This window comes from Heliangelus exortis, chromosome 5, assembly GCF_036169615.1.
Source record: "Heliangelus exortis chromosome 5, bHelExo1.hap1, whole genome shotgun sequence".
NCBI lineage: Eukaryota > Metazoa > Chordata > Aves > Apodiformes > Trochilidae > Heliangelus > Heliangelus exortis.
The window spans coordinates 20,526,703-20,545,449 of record NC_092426.1 but is presented as its reverse complement, the minus strand read 5'-3'; the positions used below and the strand labels follow the sequence as shown (position 1 = coordinate 20,545,449).

General features: G+C 37.1%; 1 protein-coding gene across 17 annotated transcripts in view; it reads left to right on the top strand.

Moving 5' to 3' along the window:
* NRXN3 (neurexin 3) overlaps positions 1-18,747 on the top strand; it is a 942,831-nt gene that overhangs the window by 809,927 nt on the left and 114,157 nt on the right. For 12 of the 17 annotated variants that reach the window (XR_011726274.1, XM_071745857.1, XM_071745859.1 and 9 more), the window contains one exon: positions 17,926-18,015. The exons of the other annotated variants lie outside the window; for them this stretch is intronic. Coding sequence is in view for 11 of the 12 variants with exons in the window: in XM_071745857.1 (XP_071601958.1) it covers positions 17,926-18,015 (90 nt within the window). In the remaining variant the exon portion in view is untranslated. The remainder of the gene's footprint in view (positions 1-17,925; positions 18,016-18,747) is intronic. 17 annotated transcript variants of the gene reach the window in all.

Sequence of the window (18,747 nt, the reverse complement as noted above, 5' to 3'; positions counted from 1 at the left end):
GAGCCTGATGGCACATATTCTGTCTGCTAAAAAATAAGTATAACATAGGAATAGAAAGCATGCCAGCTGTGTGGTATGGTGCAACTAAATCCTGCTGTTTCAGTGGTCTCTAAGTGGATCTCGGTACTACAGAGTCACAAACTTGATTCAACAAATTTAGTTTTGCTACTTGTGATACTTTGTAACTGTTTAAGGAAAGAAAGTTTTGACTAAACCAGACAAAAAGGAGAGGTGACTAGTCACACCCAAGACATCATCTAGAATAGAGTTGAAATACAAGTAGGGTGAAAGATGAAGTTCAAGTATTTGAAGAGACTTTTATTTTTAGGTTTGCAGATGCAAAGGTTGGCAAACAATCTAGCTAAAGGTATCAACTCTTACTTGACTTGAAGTAAAAATGCTGTGTATCTTTTTTTAAATTATCACTCTGAATCTACCAGGAATAGTGAAGCACTCGCTCTTGAATCACTGTCCCATGTTTCTTCCCACTACTGGAAAATGACAGCCTCTTCATTTCAGCCTCTTCATTTTCCATGTCAGCATGCTAAAAGGTCAGACTCATTCCAAGTGAAAAACAGATTGCTATATGTGAGGCTGACATTGCACCAGACAGCTGAGGTTTGGTGATATGGATGGTTAAAAAAAGACAGGAGGAGCACAAGGAAAGAATTTTTCAGTGTTAACCACATTCTTATTCACATGGTATTGTGTAAAATCAAACGCTCATCTTGTTGCTTTCCAGTATTAAGTCTAAGCAGCTTCCAGTTTTTCCTTTCTTGGTTGCTCATAACTGACCCAGGACAGAAGAAGGAATTCTGTGATAAACATGGGACAATTTGCTAGCTCTGTAGGAGTTGCCCATAAACCAGTTAACCTCAGATTATGAGAAATATCCTAAATATGTAATGCCACATTAGTAAATTACTCCAAGGGGACATTTTCTTGTCTTCCACTCACTCAGAAAGTACACAAGAAACATTTTAATATAAGTGATCTGACTTGTGGTGACTTGTACCACTCACTGTGACACTGTCAATGTTTTGGAGATTTTTATGTGAAAGAGTACGTTTTAATAGTTATCCTTACTTTTGTGAAATAATTACTTTCCAAGAATGCCATGACAGACATGCTGAGCTATATTCTAGCTCTGTTATCCCTTAGTTATAGAAGGAAGCATGTTGAGGAGAGGCCCAGTCTAAGCATTTTATTCTGTTCTGTCCCTTTCAATTATTTTGTGGTAAAATACCTCTGATCCAGTTGTCAGCCAGTTATATTCAGTAAGAACCCCATGAATAAATTCTCTTCTTCTGTTACTTGCTGTAGGAAGTCACCGGTGTAAAGAAACAAAATATCAAATCACACTCAGAGAATGCCTCAGTACCCTCTGCTTCTGTCTTGGCTAAAGATGTCCCCGTGTCCTCATTAGAAGACATACGGTTTTAGAGAATCAGTGTTAATCTTATATTTTGGCCTAGAGTTGAGTATATGCTGTTGTTCCCCAAGGGAAAAGGACACCTTTGTACTCCAGACACTTCTTTCTTTCCATTCATGTATTTCAATTTCTGGCTACTTGTAGATGGTGACATTTTCAGTGTGTCCAGTGTGTCCCTGTGAAAATAAGGCATATGGGATCATACTTTGTCTGTGTGCATGTCTCTCCCTAATTTTCTCCAGTTTCATTCAAACTGGTGTTTCAGCTGAATTTAATGAAGGTGGAAAAGCCAAAGAAGAAGGTTGTAGATGGCTAGGGGAAATAGCTGTGGGAGGAGGGCAGTGTTCAGCCCTCCCATAGGGAGAGGTCTGTGGTTTGATCTCAGTTCATGTTAAATAACAGCATATCCATATAACAAAGAGAAGTTATGAATGTTTCAGATTCAAGAAAAGCTTCAATGAGGGAAGCCAATAACTACAGGAAAGCAAGCCTTATTAGTTCCATTTTCTGTGGAATGAATGGTTTAAAAGAAGACCGAACAGGAATTTTTGTAATGAATAATTTGTTGTCTTTCACGGACCAGACTTGCAGTAGTGTTTCTCATACTGAGTGCAAGTATTCAGCTGAGTTTCAGCTCCATAGAAAGCTTTGTGGTTGTCTTGACCCAGACTAATCCAGTGTGTTTCAGCTGGAGACTGCTGAAACTTCAATTGGTTTCAAACTTGTGTAATAATAGCTAGTAATCGTATGTGCAGAATCACTGCAGTTCTGGAAATAGTGATTTGTAGTGTTTAAAAAATATGGTATTTATAGCACATGCATGTTTGGGCATGCTGTGTTGTATCTAATATGAACAATTTCAAGCGTACTTGATTTTCTGCACAGTGCTGCAGCCTAATGTTTGCAAATTTTTCAAACCAACAAAATCATCATCTTCATCGTGTGATACAATCTTCAGGCAGCAGAGCTGCATTCAGAGTGGCATTTCCATGCTCTTTTCTGAGTTTTAGAACCTGTAGAAGGATTATGCGTTAGACTCATAATTACCTGCTCAATGGAAAGTACAAATAAAAGTAGTATATTCACTAAATGAGCAAAGAGAGAGAATATAGGCTTTCCTTAAAGCACAGTCATCAGTTAAATTGGAACTAAACGAAATTAAATTGAAACTAGCCCAATGGGACTGAAAGGTTCCAAAGCTGTATTTTTGCAACTTCATATTAAAGACAAGGAAGTGGAAGGAAAATGGAAAAGGAACAAACTTACAATTCAGGCACTGACATTTTTGTTTTTACTTTTTTATAGCATCCAATTACATCTCAATCACCTGTAACATGAGCTTTATGCTTTCTTGTGAGGAAAATGGTTAGAGAAAAATTGTAAAGGAAGGAATTAAACTGGAGCTAAGATTGGCTGAGATTCAGAACTGAAATAATCCCAATCATTAGGGATGATCTCTCACTGTTTGTATTATTCCAACCCAGACTGTCTCTTACTGCACAGTAAGACTCTGAACCCGGTGCAGGTATCTCAGACAAAGCTCCTGGGAGCTGAATGATTGCAAACAGCAGCACTAGCACTGGGACTGCGATCTGCAATTCTGCTGTTGTAATTTAGTTCAACCTAAACCACTGAGCCATTTATGATTTATTTGCATTAGTTTTGCCTTTTCTCTTCTCCCTCAAGTACACAATCAGGAGAGGAGCTTTTTCCATAGGCTGTAGCAATAGCCGATTTCTTGATGCTTAATTCACGAAGCTGATCATCACATCATATTTTTCAGTCAGGATATGTAGACACCTTTTGCTAAAAACCACTCATCAATTTCTGTTCTGAAGTGCAGTTATCCATGACTGCCTTCCTTCTGTTGTCTCACATCCCCTCATTCTCTGCTGTACATCCCAGGTAACAGATTGTACTTGGTCACTGTTTTTTTCTAGCTGAAAGCCTTTTCAATATCTAGGCTAATCTTCATAGTGAGTCAGTTTGGACCAAGCATAGGTAAGACAGAAAAGCTAATGCAGGCACAGGAAGCCTCTGACATTTTTTGTTTGTTTCAGATTACAGTAAACCCATCAAAATTTAAGGAACTTTACAGTAGGATAGAATGACTTAAATTAGGAAGCCTGAGTTTGGGAAGGTGTCAGCAATTCTCAAAAGGGTTAAATACCAGTTTTCTGTCTTGACACAGAACTGGTATACCTCAGTCCCTAAGTTTCATTATTTGTTATATATGAAGATGTTTTTTCTACTATACTCTCTTTGCTTGCAAAGAAATACTTGTATGTTGCCAGACTTGTAGTGTACATTGAAATGAACATGATATTCATGTTCATTCATCCAGGCACCAAATACATTTTCTGCTGTAGAAATGGAAGCAAAATGTTGTGAAGAGAAGCTGTAAAGCAAGAGTATCAGTGCACCAAAATGAAGTCTAACTGGACTTAATATTTTAAAGGAGATGAAAAGAAGGGAGGTGAGAGGCAGGAAGAGGTTGTGTTTTAAAGAAAAACATTATTTAGCAAGAAAACTTAGCTTGGATTTTATTCCTGCATTTTAGAAATAAGAAACAGGACAGCATCAAGCAACTGTACCTTTATCAGAATTAGTTCATCCACTCAACAGAGATTTTGAATTATTTGTCTTTATCATTGTCTTGAGTGATCTCTCAGCCTTTTAGGACCTTCTGCCCTTTCAAATGACATTAATTTGCAGTTCTATTGACACTGAATAAAATAAAAAAGATTTCATTCTCTGTGCTCCTACTTCATTCTCTCTCTCAAGTACACATTTGTGAGAAAGTTGGATTCTAGGAAGATGGACACATAGCTCTTGACAGCAGAACTCCATGGATTTTGTGGCTGCAGTGGCAAGTATTATGACCCAATTAGTGTGCATCTATAAAATAAAAATTTGATTCTGAGATTCTGAGCTCTTTGCTGGGGTTTTCCTTCAGAAAAGTTCTAGTACCTAAGACTGAATGCCTCTGAACAGTTGGAGCATATCTTCCTGTTTAATTTGAAAGGAATCCATTCTGTATTCCCTGAGAGCATTTCAGTATGTGAGCCAAAGTGCAGCAAGTGCAGAGAGTTGGAAGGCACATTTCTGCTTCAAACCAAAATGCTTATTTAGTAGGATGGTGGATCTTAACATAATACACAGCTGAAACTGGACAGAGGAGCTCATTCTTTCATTATTCCTGCCCATATTAGTTTCGCTTAAGAGTCAAATTGCCGTTTTCTACTCTCTCTCATCTTCCGTTCAGCTGGATCACTTTACCAATGCCATTCACCATGTAACTGTCCTAGGAATGGAGAGCACATGGAAGAGGACGTGATCATTCAGGACACAAGGAAGGATGAGATGAGTTCTTTTATCAGCAAGGCTGCTTTATGCCCATGCAAGGTCTTCACTGAGCTACTTTTTCAGTAGTCTGTGTGAGACAAAGTAATTCTTTCTCACCTGCTGATCAGGTGAAGCAAAATACTTTGCAGAAGCACAGATTAAAGTGATAGTGGTCTAGATTGTCCTACCTATCTAAAATGTGAAAGGTGTGAAGATTCTCATACTACCATATATTTTTCATTTGCTTGGTGGAAAGATGTGAAATTGCCTGCTTAGAACCAGGCAGGTGATGTGAGTCAGCTGTAATTGCATACAACATATATATATATATATTATAGACTTAATAGACACTATATATCTCATTTCATATTTTAATTGTAAAGAAGGAATTATGATGGGGAAAAGGTGAAGTATATAAACTGGTCTTCCTCTTTTGGTGGTTCCATCTTATCCTTATTCTACTAAAAGTCTTCTGTGACTGAGGGGATACAAATTGAAATGTGGGGGCTTTCATAGAGCTTTTGAGGATGACTGGGTACACTAACAAACTGCTGAATATTTGTCAGTGTGATGATGGTAGCTCTGCCCTGCTTGTGTGCTCTTTGGCTTAGAATATTGATTGCAGCCTAGTAAGATTCAAAATATCTAAATCCTTTTGTAAATTTATGTGGAAAACAGGAGACCTTGCTTTCATGCATGCATGCATGCATCATGCAGACATGCATGGATGTCTGCAGCTCCAGCTGTCTTTAAATGGACTGTCAGTATTCAGTATCTCTGAAAATGGTTATACCCATCTCTACAAATCAAAGTCCTTAAGCTTTACACAATTGTGACTACTAGAGCTCGTAGCCTGCTTTGAAACAGGTAATTTCAGGTCCTACTCAAGCCTTTTTATTACCTTTGCCTTGATATTTTCAATCTCCTTCCCCAACTGGCATCATCTTTTTGATCAATGAACTCTTTTTCCCACCTCATCCCTCTGCTGGAGGGACTTTGAGGAAGGTGGTGCTTCTTTTAAGTTCTTCATTCTTTTTTATTTTATTTAGTTTTTATCAGAAACATTTTCTTTCTCTCCCTGTGTGATTTCCCAGCCGTGAGATAAATAGCCTTGTATCTTACAAGCTAAATACAATTACTGCTATCAAAACTGGAGTCTTTCTCTCCCTGTAAATGTCTCTTGGAAGCTGATAAGCTGTTCAAGGCAAACTGCAGGCTTCTGCCTAATCCTGAGATTAAACATAACCACCCAGAAGACAGCAAAAGATAACTAGGGGAGGGGGAAGGGGGGAGGGGGTGGAGGGCTGGGGGGTAGACAGGCAGGAGAAGAAGAGAGGAGGAGAAAGTGTGATCCTCTCCTGAGATATTAAGAGGACATACATGAGACTCAAGGTTATTTGTAAAGGAATTACAAAAAACACAAAAGAGCTTGTTATGATGAGGTATTTCCTCAGATAACGCAGTGACTGTTGTACTTGTTAAAGATAAAATTTTGCAGGGATTTGTTTGATGTGAAGCATAGAGGGGAGCTGTAGAAAGCAGCTCCCAGCCACAACTGCTGATTTTTATATATTAGTCCCCATCTTGTCCTTGAATCAGGAGGAATTGCAAAGTTGCATCCATATTCTTTGTGCATGCTGGCTTGGATTCATCTCACTGGCTTTATGCTGAATATGAGGAGACAGTAGATTTCCCAAGAGTAAAGAAGGGGAATAAGCCAGCTTTTCTGTGCTTTGTTTTCTACCTGCTGACCATCTGATTGAGAGTAATTTAACTCACCTGTTTGTGAAACGGAGATAATGCTAGTCTTCTAGGAAATAAGAGTGCTTTAATTACGGAGGAATAGTGTATTATGCCTGTAGTAGTTTTCTATTAAAACCAAGACAGGATTACTGAAAACAGTCTCTAAGTTGAAAAATGCAGCCTTGTTTATGGAAAGTTCCTCTCATTTTTTTTATCAGAGACATTTTTGTTTTCTGTCTCTGCAATTTTTAAGTTATTTGGTTTCTGAAGCCTTGTCTATATTTTGTAACAGTTATCAATTGGCCTGATGTTGGATATTACCTCTCACAGCTTTGCTTTATTTCATTTAAAATTCACAGTCAAGAAGGAGAAAGTAAGTTTGGATGATCACTGGTAGCATCACTGGAGGATTTAAGAGAAGACTACATGTCCTTCAGCTAACATATACTCTGAAATACTGGAAATGATACACAATGTTTTCATTATTAGTTTTTATGAGGTCAGGAATGCAGAGTCTAATGCTGATTGAAACATTGACAAGAAAAACTCAAAAGCAGAACTAACTTCACAACAAGTTTTTCCTTTCTAACTCTACTTAACCCTGCACAGCACCCCTGCACTACTCAAGCTGTAATGCTTCTGAGGTTTGCAGATATCTTGTAACAGAGCCTTATTAGAGGAAATAATTTGTCCTCTGTGCTTTACAGAGCCTGCTTCCTCCTCCCTCAAATTTCTTCCGTCTCTTTCAGTCATTTTGGCTTCTTGCCTTCCCCTCTAATTTCCACACCCACACCTCCCAACACTGGTTTCTAACTTCTTGTGCCTCTTTGTCTCTCCCTTTCCTCCTTCAGACTTGAGGCTGTTATGATCTCTTCAATGCCACTGAAATCAAGGTAATGGCAAAAAGCTTGGCTGAAGCTGACTCCATGAAGAGGCACACAGATCTTGTATTTGAATGACTGGAGTCATTAATAGGTCCTGTTACTTGCTGTGCAAGCTAGAGGGAGTTCTTTGTGGTACTGCCAGCTCCCAGTGTGGTCTCAGTATTTTCCTATCCAAATGCCCTTGTGAGTGGATAATGAGTTAGGAACAAGAGCACCGAATTTTGATTAGCCCTGTGGGCTGAACGTGATCCCCAGTGTTCTTTTTCATCCACTTGTTGGTGGGGTTTGATTTTTCATATTGAACTCATTTGTGGGACTTAAATGAGCTCTCAGATGCTTCCTATAAACTTGAATTGGAGATGGCATGTAAAGTGCCTTTGACAGATTTGCTGCATTTCATAATGAGCCTAAAACATATAAAAAGACAGGGTTAATAAAACAACATTGGAGAAGCACATTTTGAAGGCAGTACTCTGACATATGTTGAAAGATCTGCCAAGAGGGATGATTAAAGCATGACAAGTTGAGGAAATCAGGAGTTGATTCTAGCTTGTCACTGCAGGGCCATAACATCTATAATATATTTATAAGCTTGGAAAACAGATAAATATGGCTACATGATATGAACACTAAGTTTTGGTCCCCTGTATCCACTGAGTTATAAATCTACACACAATTACACACCAACAGACAAACATACTTTGAAATTTGTGCAAACACACCCCTGTTAATGCGTGTGTGTCCATAATAGATGATGGGATAGGATCTGACATTATAAATAAGTTAAGTAAATGTTGCCAATGCATTCAGAGTTTACCTTCTGTGTACTTAATGTTTGGCTTTTCCACAGGAGGTGTGGTGCTGTGGTTCAGTTCCTCTTTGCCCTTACCCCCTAACTCTTGCATGGAAGTGCTGTAGGGCTTGTCTGTATTCCAAATTCTGTCTTTGAGGACAGACATGAAGAAGGACAGAGAGAAAAGGAACCATGTGGCTATATTGTGACTTCCAGTATTCATTCTTCCTGTTGAGGTTTTGTTTTTCAAAATTGATCCTGTGGTAGTTTATCAAGCATCATCATTTCTGTCAGTTTGGTAGTAAGAAAGAGGGACATAATGTTGGGTTTTTTGGTTTTGTTTTGGTTTTTTTTTAATGAAAACATATAAGATAGCCAGGAAGAGAAAACAGTACAGCATTGTTTAACAGCAGTAGCTTTGAAAGAAGTTTACCGAAGGAAGGGTACCTACACAACAGTATCTTCATGACTGCCTCATTCCAGCCTAGGATCTCATGGACAGTACTTTAGCTGTGAGAAGCAGGAGAAGGAATAAGAATCCTTTTGATATAGTAGTCTCTATTACTATTATGTAACAGCCACAGAAAAAGCTGTTCTAACACATAACTACATCCCACAGAGGCAATACTAGTTTTAATTTAACCAGGATATTTTATCTCATTTATACCCTGGAAAGCACTGACAGTTTGAGGAAAATTCTGTTGGTGCTGTCCAAAAGAACAAAGTTATGTGTTAAATTCCTGCATGCAGTTAGTTGAATTAATGTAACATCAATTTTTCATCCTCTTGAATGTCCAAATGTCCTATATGTTCAATATGTCAAATTTATGGGCAAATATCAAATAAATCAGTAGAAAAATTGCTTTAATGGTCAAAATGAAACTTCTCCAATAACCCTGAATTTGGGGTGGTGTCTGTTCTGTCGTCCCAGAGCCCATTTGTCCATCTAATCATTTTCTTGAGCTGGAGAGCAGCCAAGTGTCCAGTGATTCAGAGAATCACAGTAACCCACCATGGCAACAATGAAAATATGCCCCAAAAGATGTCCTTCTACTAAAAATTAGCCTAGTATTATGCTTAGTTTGTGGCCTGAAATATAAGGTCACATAAGCTGTACATGTTTATATCATGTCTACACTCATTACATTTGTATTACTCTTTTGGAAAGTAAATGTTTTCTTCTTTTCCTTCTACTTTATCCAGAGAGACTGGAAATTCTCCAACTCCCTCTCCAGCTGGAATTTGATAGAAGTTATTCTGCTCTATGTTGAGCACAATGCTCAGTCAAAATTTAAAACAAGACACACACACACAAAAAAACCAAACCAAAAAACCCAAGGCAGTTCAGTGGCTTCTCTAACTTGTCTTTATTTCTCTGATGCTTTTCCATTGATGGTCTTGATTCTTGAACCACAGTTCTTTTCTCATAGCTTAGTCCAACTGACTAGCATCCTCCGTAAGAGAAATTGTTGCAATACAGAGGGAATATTTATAAAAAGTCATATTTATAAGAAATGCTTACCTTCAACAATAGTAGTTTGCCATGTAGGTTGATTCAGGAGATGAGCTTTACATTTCCTCAATCCTAGGCTTGCTCTATGTTAGAATGGTGAGTTAAAGTGTGATAGCTATACTATCCATAGGGCACTGATGCATCTTTCTATTCTCACCCTTCTTGCATCTGATACAATAACTCTGGGCTGAGGGATTTCCTTAGCTATTTGGATTACATTCTTACACTCACCTCAGGCCTGCAAGTCCCTGTGTCTGAGATATTATGGTGCAAAAAAGGGTGTTGCATTCGTAAAGGGATCAAAGCCATGGATTTTTTTCCTTGTAGTTCTTTGACATTCAGCGTGTCTCTTGCTAAAATCATCACCATACCATTTCAGGAACTGAAATAAATACTAAGAGATGTAAGTATACCCTGATAGCTTGGTCTTGCTAACAATTCCAGGCTAAATGTATACAGATATTCATGTAACCATGATTATTCTAACTGTCTGAAAATCCAAATATTTTGATCTGGTCTCATCTGCTTGTGTCCACTGGTCCATGACTGAATTCATGTCCAGGTACCAAGCATGAGTAGTATCATCAAGAATCTCTGATAAATTTCTCCTTTTCTAGAGTAAGTAGAATTATTACTGGTTGTCATCTGATGAACTGTATATATAATGTATCTATATAGTGTAGTGCAGAGAAAGATGGAGAAATATTTCTGAAATGGAGACTCAAACTAAATAAGATTACTGGAAAGTTAGAATCCTGCTGGACAGCAGAGTGCAGTGAACTCCCAGACATTAATATAGTTACATTTCTCTCCTGGGTTAGTTCTGTTTCAGTTTTTATGGTCAAATTGAGTTCTTATAATATATTGTCTTTCTTCTCTCCCTGGCTCTCCTTCTGTCTCTGTCTCTCTCTCATACTCACACACGCAACAGGAGTGAGCAAACATCTGGCCTGAGGGATCAGAGGCTTGAACAACTTTGTGCTTTTCTGATCCTTTTGCCTGCAGAAAGAAGAGTGCCAGCTGTAATCCCAGGTTATCACAGCTGACATGCAATGACAGAGGGGGCTCACACATCCACATCACCTTGCTCAGAAAAAAGGCACTGGATATCACTAAGCCATTGAATTCCAGTGCTGTGGACTGAAGCATAGCAATTGTGTGGGTAGACAGACAGAAATAAAAGGCGACAGTCATGGAACTGGGAGCCAGAAATTCCTGAATCCTAGACTTGGCTTTACAGATGCCATTTCCTGTGGTCTTGGGCAATACTTTTAACACTCTGTGGCTCAGTTTTCCAATCAGTAGAGTAGGGGGGATAAAGCCAAAATTTACATTATCCTCAGAGACTTAAATAGAAAGTATTCTACAATTCACTGAATATCAAAACCTTTCTGGGTCAGTGAACTTAGATCTTTGCCATTCACTAAGTACCTGGAACACCGTGGAGGCTGAAAACTCCATTAGACTATCAAAAATTTTAATTTTTTTTCTTAAGCCCCACAAATTCAGTCAGTGAGATTCATGCTGCATAACAGTCTGTCATGTGTGGACTGAGTGATATTTTGCCCCATTTTAATAGCAATTTTTAAAGCTTAGGTCACTTCAAATAAAGGAGTGATTTAAAATATTGGAGTAGGAACAACCTATCTACAGAAACTACAAGTTCCTTTTCCCATAGATCTACCTTACTCCTGTCATAGTGTTTTTCATGAATTATTTTTTCACTGTATAGACATTTCCTGTGCCTCAAGTTCATGGCTTGGCTTTGTCAATGGCACCTGTCTCTAAGAAAGTTTACTGTATCACCACAGGGACCTGAAATTCTCTTTTTCTAAGCTGATGCAGACAGAAAAATTTATTTCAAGAGGAGGTAAAGATCACTGATTTGTAGCAATAAGAGATGGGAGAAGGCCTGTTTGGTCTCATTTATTCCATTCTGTAATCAAATGAAATACCACCACTTTTTCAAGTAGAATTTTAAATAAATCAAGAATTTCCCTTAGGAGACTGAAGCACCTTCTCATATGTAATCTTGATAGGAAGTGCTTCATAATAAACTTCTTCTTTCATCAGTTTCTTTTATGTTTTTAGTTATTTCCTGACACTCGCCCTAGAGAACTTACCTCCTTTCATAGAGTTTTCACTTTCCTATTATTTGTAACTGGTTAGCTTTCCAATTCTTGTTGGTGGCACTTGACTTAATCTTTTATAGGTATTGCTCTCATTAATGTTACTCACTGAGCAGCCTCACCATATGCAGTACATATTCAGCTCCCTGTATTATCTCCCTGATAATAATGTACACAGCAAAGGGAGATGCAGAAGCAGCTGAAGGTTGTTCCCAGCTCCATCCTCCAGCTGAACTGATTACCACACAGATACCAAGGTGCCTGCTGGCATCTTCCAACAGGGAGTCTTGGCTTTGGAGAAATGATTTATAAACATAAAGTGGAGCCTCTCTTGAACACGAGCACAGTGCACTGAGCCCCAAGTGGCTCCGTAGGAATCAGTGCTCTTTCTGCCTCCACCTCCCTGCTGGCTCTGTCAGACCTAAGGTAGCTGGCTACCTGAGTGCTCTTGTTTGCAGGGGTGTGACAGTGAGCTGCTAACTCTTTACAAAGGTGGTTTAAGACCACAAGTTATCTTGCCTTAGATCCTGCACCATGTAAAGGAAGTTGTTTTGTTTTCAGTCTCATATTGGTCCTGGAAGCAAAAGAGCTGCACTCAGATAACTCCAGTGCCTAACCGAGAGTATGTAAATCTTACTGAGATTATGGGCATCCATAAAAACTCAAAGGAACCTGGCATTAAAGGCTGCTGGGTGAACTGAGGTATCAGACACTGTTTACTAACCCATCTACTGAGACTCCATCTACAGTACGGGAAAGAGGGGTGGAATTAGTTTAAACCTTGAGCACCAATATCAAAATTTTTTCTTAAATTGTTAGTATCATTATCTCCCCTTTCATTTAATAACTGCTCATTAGGTAAAATTCTTTTTAGAGACATAAAAGCAATGAAGAAAATGTTGCTGCTGTAGTGTCTCTTCATAAAACAGCCTCTGGCATTAATTTAGAACAGATGAATGTTTTCTTATAGTGTATTCTTTTTAGTATCTTCACAGACTTGACAACACATCAGGTTGGATTAATATTCTACCTGGGAGCCAGTACTTCCTTTCTGCCCAGTGCAATTTGCTGGAACCTCCAGCTTTCTTCTTCCACACCAAAGAGGTAGTAAATCATCCTGATTGGTATCTAGGTCAAGAAGTAATGTTTTTCAGAGATTCAATTGCTTTCAATTTACTGAAATTCAATATATATTTACTGAAATTCAATATAAATTCAAAATACAGAGTTTCAATTTACTTTCTTTCACTTAAAAAAATTTTTTTGGCTTAGAAATAAGCTTAATGTAATAAAGACTATTTTCTTAAAGAAACAATGAGCAGAAAAGGAAAACATCATCCAACACTAAAGGGTTTTCAGAGGAAATCTACTTTGCCCGTGAGCAAATTTAAACTGTTTTCCCCTGGACTGTTGCACTGTATAAAACCATTTCCTGTGGGAACTGATAATAGTGATTAGCACAAGCATATTATTTGTTTCTGTTTAAAAAAATATATTTATTTATTTATTTTATTTTATTTATTTATTACCATTTTAGTTTGGTCTAGATTAAATATTATCAAGATATGAAGCCAGAAATTAACCTGATCTATTTATCTGTATACCCCATGGAGCAGGATTGCAGAGGACTTGAGAAAACATACAGAAGCCTACCAGCTGATCATACTTAACCAGCAGGCTCTGATTTTTATGATTGAGGTGCCAGGTTTTCTTGAGGGAAAGAGGAACAAACAAAAAAGTAGAGCTCTTCTGCCAGATTCCTCTCCAAAAGAAGTCCTCAGGCATGCCTGTGGTGTTTGAAGTATTTCTAATATTCAGGTTAAACAAGATTCAAGGATCCAGAAAATATCGAAATGTTACTATTAAAATCCTTAGGGTTATAGAAGCCTGGATGCTTATCAGTTTGTTGGAAAACTGAGGTCTATGCAATACTTTGGAGATGCAGCAGGATTTCTGTTCATTGTACATATAAGTACTAAATGGAATAAAAGACTTGTTTTATCTCAGTTTTCACAGAGCTGGATTTGGCTGTGCTCTCAAATTTTGCATGAGAAAGGAGAAAAACTAAAGGAATGCATTCTGAGGTACTGTTCTCTAGAATAAGCTGAATTGAGAAGCATATTGTAAGTCATGTTGATATGCAGGAATTCGTTATGTAGATAAAGGAAAAAGGAGCAAAACTATTTTAAATGAGTGTTCCTAGTGCTACTCATATCATTAATGCACCTCAGACCTATGGGAGAAAAATTATTTAGTAAATCACAAGTAGCAAAACTAATCAACACAATTTTGCTATAACAAGTTATATCCTGCAGACTTTTGAGATCCACATTGATTCTGACTGCAAAAGAACTATGGGATTAAGTGTGTTTTCAAAAATAAATTCAGAATATTTTCTTTGTCCTGTATATTCTCTTCTGAAATACATCCTTGAATCAGAGGGGCACTCAAAGAGAAAAAAGGAGGAATCTTTGAACATATGTGTCATTCAGCTCTAGAAAGGTGTTGCATTGGATTCACAATGTCACTAAAGGATCATGATTGAAAATTTCTGTGTATGAAGGTGGAAAGAATCCCTCTCAGTCATATCATGGCTCAGCAAAATGAGCTTACTTCATGTTGAACTTGTTACTTCATGTTGCAAACCATGATATTTCCTTTTTGAACTCTCATGTCAAATGCTGTGTTTATTTTTTTTCAACTTCAACTCAAAGCTGATGTTAATTTCATAATTGTATTGTTTTATTGATATTTATTTAATAATTATCCCAAGCGCTTAATAATGGAAAGCTTTTCCTTTAACTCATTGTTGTAACTGGGTATATCAGTGAAGACATTTTCATTCACCTGTTTTTAAAAATAATCCTTACTAATGTCTGAAATAAAATTAAAAAATAATAACAGATAAGCTACTAATGTTGCAATTTAAACCTATTTGAATTCTCTAATGCCCTTCAATTTTTCATAGCTTTTAAATGTATGACTTTTATACATATTTTAATCTTGCTGAGTATATATGCCTAATACTAATAATAAAATTAAATTAAACCTTACTGTTAAAAAGAAATCTTTAAAGATGTGGTGGGGAATAGTTGTCATTTCTGGCTTTCTTGAAGGTCTAGGACTGTATTATAAGAGAGTCATTTTTCCCTGTCATGTCTTCTTTCATTGTTCTCCCTTCCTTTTTACCTTAGTCTTGCTGGCTTGTTCTTGTCAGATGCCCTATTTCCGAGAAATTTCAATCCACTATAGTTTTCCCCATTCTACAGCCAGCCCTCCACACAGAGGGAGAGGTACTCCGTGCCAGTCACTGGCTAACTTCTTGCTGCCACCAGTAAAAGATGGCTTGTGTACAAAATGAATGAAACCAGTGGAGTTTTCTGTTCCAAGTAAAGTGTGTTATAGAATTTCTTTGACCCTATAGAAAATGTTATTGCCCATCAACATTAAGATTTCAATACACTCATCTAACCAGAAGTCCTAATTCAGAACATGTTCTATAAAGTGGTGAATAGCCTCCTCTCTGCTGAAACTGCATCTTTCTATATCATGTATAATATAGGTTAAGTAGCAGACTCTCTGCAAGTGTTGCAGTCTGGCTTGCCAGGGAAATTTAGACCTTTAAATCCCATTGAATGTTGAGAAACGGTCTAATGGATAATCAGAATGCCTTTAAGATCAGTTAACTGATCTTAGAAAAAGAAATTGGTTTTGGAGTGACTTAATTACTTTTGGTTTTGTTTTCTCCCCACACCAGCAGGTCTGCTGCTCTGTCCTGTGAATGAAAACTTCCTTTATTCTTGAATGGGAGAACTTGCAGGAAAGGGACCTTTCTTAACCTTTTAGGTTAAGAAACTGGGAAAATAACAGACCTACGTGACCCCAGACTACATTAGTCAGTAGTTTATTATTAAAGAGATCAAAAAATATTTCGTTAAAATTTCTATCACTTTAAATTTAAGTGAAGTTTTTTTGTTTTTTTTATTGTTTTTGTTATTTTATTTGTTTATATTACCTCAGTTTTTCTTCATCAATTTTTTTCCTAGGTCCTGCAGTGAGCGTGATTCAATTTTTATGGTTTTGAATCTGTATTCATAGTAGTACAGAACTGGCTATTGGTGGTTTTTGTTGCTGTAGATATGAGTTATGAGAGCTGGGGATGTACTTAAAGGTAACAATGTTTGTGGGTGACTCCATACCACTATGGTATGTTGTTTAATATTATTTCACAAATGAAAAAGAGTGTGTTTCCACTATTTGTCTTTTCCTTCTTGTTTGTCAGAGTATCCAGTTGTACATGGCAGGCATCTGAGGTGGAACAGAGAAACTGGTTCATCAGTGTGTGTCAGCTAGTGCTTAATTAGATCTTTCTACAATGAGAAATAGCAGTTTCCCACAATGGATCTGTTACACAGGAGGAAAAAAGTAGATGACTATCCAGGAAAGTGATAAGGAATCAGACTAGTAAAACTACTCTTAAAATTGCTTTGCCTCAAGCCTATTGCCTCAAACAAGCTGCAAGGCTCATAAATGTTCATGAGAACAGCTGAAAATGTTAACCCAAAACCAAATTGCTGTTATCCTTACAGCTGGACTTCTAGACATACAGATGATGTTTTTTACAAATACCCCTAAAGATTAGGTCCATGCATTATTACATGTGATTCCTGTGGGGTTACAGTTGGTGTGTCAGTATAGTGCCTCTCACCTGTTCCAGAATGCCATCATTTATAGGATGATGCTAGGAAGGACAACTGTGGTCAGTAAGTACCTCATATAGATTGGCAGGATTTATGAGCACCAGGTGCACAGCTGCTGACTCTTTGACATTTATTCAAAAGACATATTGGAGCACTACTGATATACTGAACCTCTTCTTATAGTAGCATTACTTCAGTAAACTGGGGTCTTAGTCTAGTTTTTGGCAGTATTATAGTGAACTTTGCACAAGATGCAGTCTTCATAAATCTATCTGACCAAAGAGTTTTTTTAAAAATAATAGATGAATCAAAAACTAGAATCAAAGTGACTGCAGTGGAAGAAAATGAGAAAGCAGAGTGGTGGCACTTGTTTACTGTCACTCCTAACACCATGAAACTGAGCTGCTCCTTCTTGGTCCAGATTGGTCCAGCTCATCTGCCCTGTACAATTTTTCAGTAGCCAGGGAATCTGGACAAAGACTGTGGGAATTCTATTCCTCCCTGTACTGCATGAGTGATAAGAGCTTTCCTCCAAAACACACTTTACTGGGTAATTCTATTATCCCTCAACATGGAATACTGGAATTGCACTTGCCAGAATTTACATCTTGGGTAATTATTTCTGCTTTCATTTAAATTAGTTTCTAAGATTCTGTTTTGTTCTGGCAACAGGCCCAAGTCTCTGGTAATTGGACACAAACTTTCACATATCCTTAATTTACAGTTCTTCCCCTTTTGAAATTTTACTTCCTTTTTTATCTTCTATCTATCTGCCCCACTCTTGTTTTTTTTAAGAACTAATTCTATTCCATCCTTTTTGCATTGATTTGTGATAAATACTTCTTTTCTTTTTTTGTTTTTTTTTTTTTGTTTTTTTTTTTTGAGGGTTTTTTTTTGGTTTTTTTTTTGTTTACTCTGTTTTCAGCTATAAGGCTGCTAGTCCTACTGCTGCAAAAGTTTATCAAAGTACTACAGATTGTGTGTTTGTGTAACTGACATATTGTGCCATGTCCTTATGCAATCAGATCTAGAGTCTGATCAAAATGTTTTAACTCATGGTACCGAGTTCACATAAGGTCTCGTGTCCCAGACAAATTACACATGCCTTCTAACCAATTTGGATAAACAAATACTCTAAGGAGAATTTGAGATATCTTTTTCATAGAATTTAACTTCTTTGACCTTCCAGAACCTCAGGCATTTGGATGTGTAACTATTCTCCACTTTATTAAAGATAAATCTGTTTTCAAGTATATGTATGTACACACATATGCACTTATTTATTTATAGCTAAATAAGGTCATAAAAAAACCAAAAAATCTAGGATGTTTTAACTATTTCATTGACTTTTCAGATTGTTTTTAAGCTCTTTTTTAAACTTTAAAGGCAACACTGATAGTGAACGGTTCCAAATGGTTAAACAGAAAATCCCCTTCAAATATAACCGGCCCGTAGAGGAGTGGCTGCAGGAAAAAGGTAACAGTCATTAAAACTTTCATTTTAAACCCATTTGATTATAAACCCTCATTTTTAAAGCCTGCAATAAATGTTTCTTAAATTATAATCGCCTGCTGCATAAATGACTGTTTTAATTTTCATTATAATTTGTGTCAGCTTCCACCTGCCATATGTTGATAAATCATGCTATAATACATTGCTATTAAAATGCAGTTAAAGGGACGAAATTCTAAGCTTTCTATCATAGTAATGAAAAACAAAGAAGCAAAAATTCAGGAGACATTTAAAAAAAAAAAAGAAGCGAGCGAAGAACAACAACATGTATTATGGCAATTTAACCATTGCATGATTTTTCTATTTTGATTTGTTTTTAAACTACATTTATATCTTTATTATCAAAGTTTCCTTAAAAAATTTCAAACCTGCTTGTTAAACCACTGCCTGTAATTTTCTTTTTTCTCATTAGTCTGATTAGTCACTATAGCTATGTATTTCCTAATGGTATTAATTTAATTAAACAATCTTTTAAAATGCTGTAAAGAAAAAATGTTTTAACTTTTTCATTTAAACTACAGTGAGGGAGACAGAGAAAGATGATTGTTCTGTCACTTTTGTGCTATGTCTGGAATACAGTCTGAACACTCATATGATGCCATGAAACATTTAGCTAAGTTATGGGTCAGCCTCTTCCCTCACTTAATCTCAGGCACTGCTACTTAATTTTGTGGCTTTGCCTGGAGTAATTTTCCT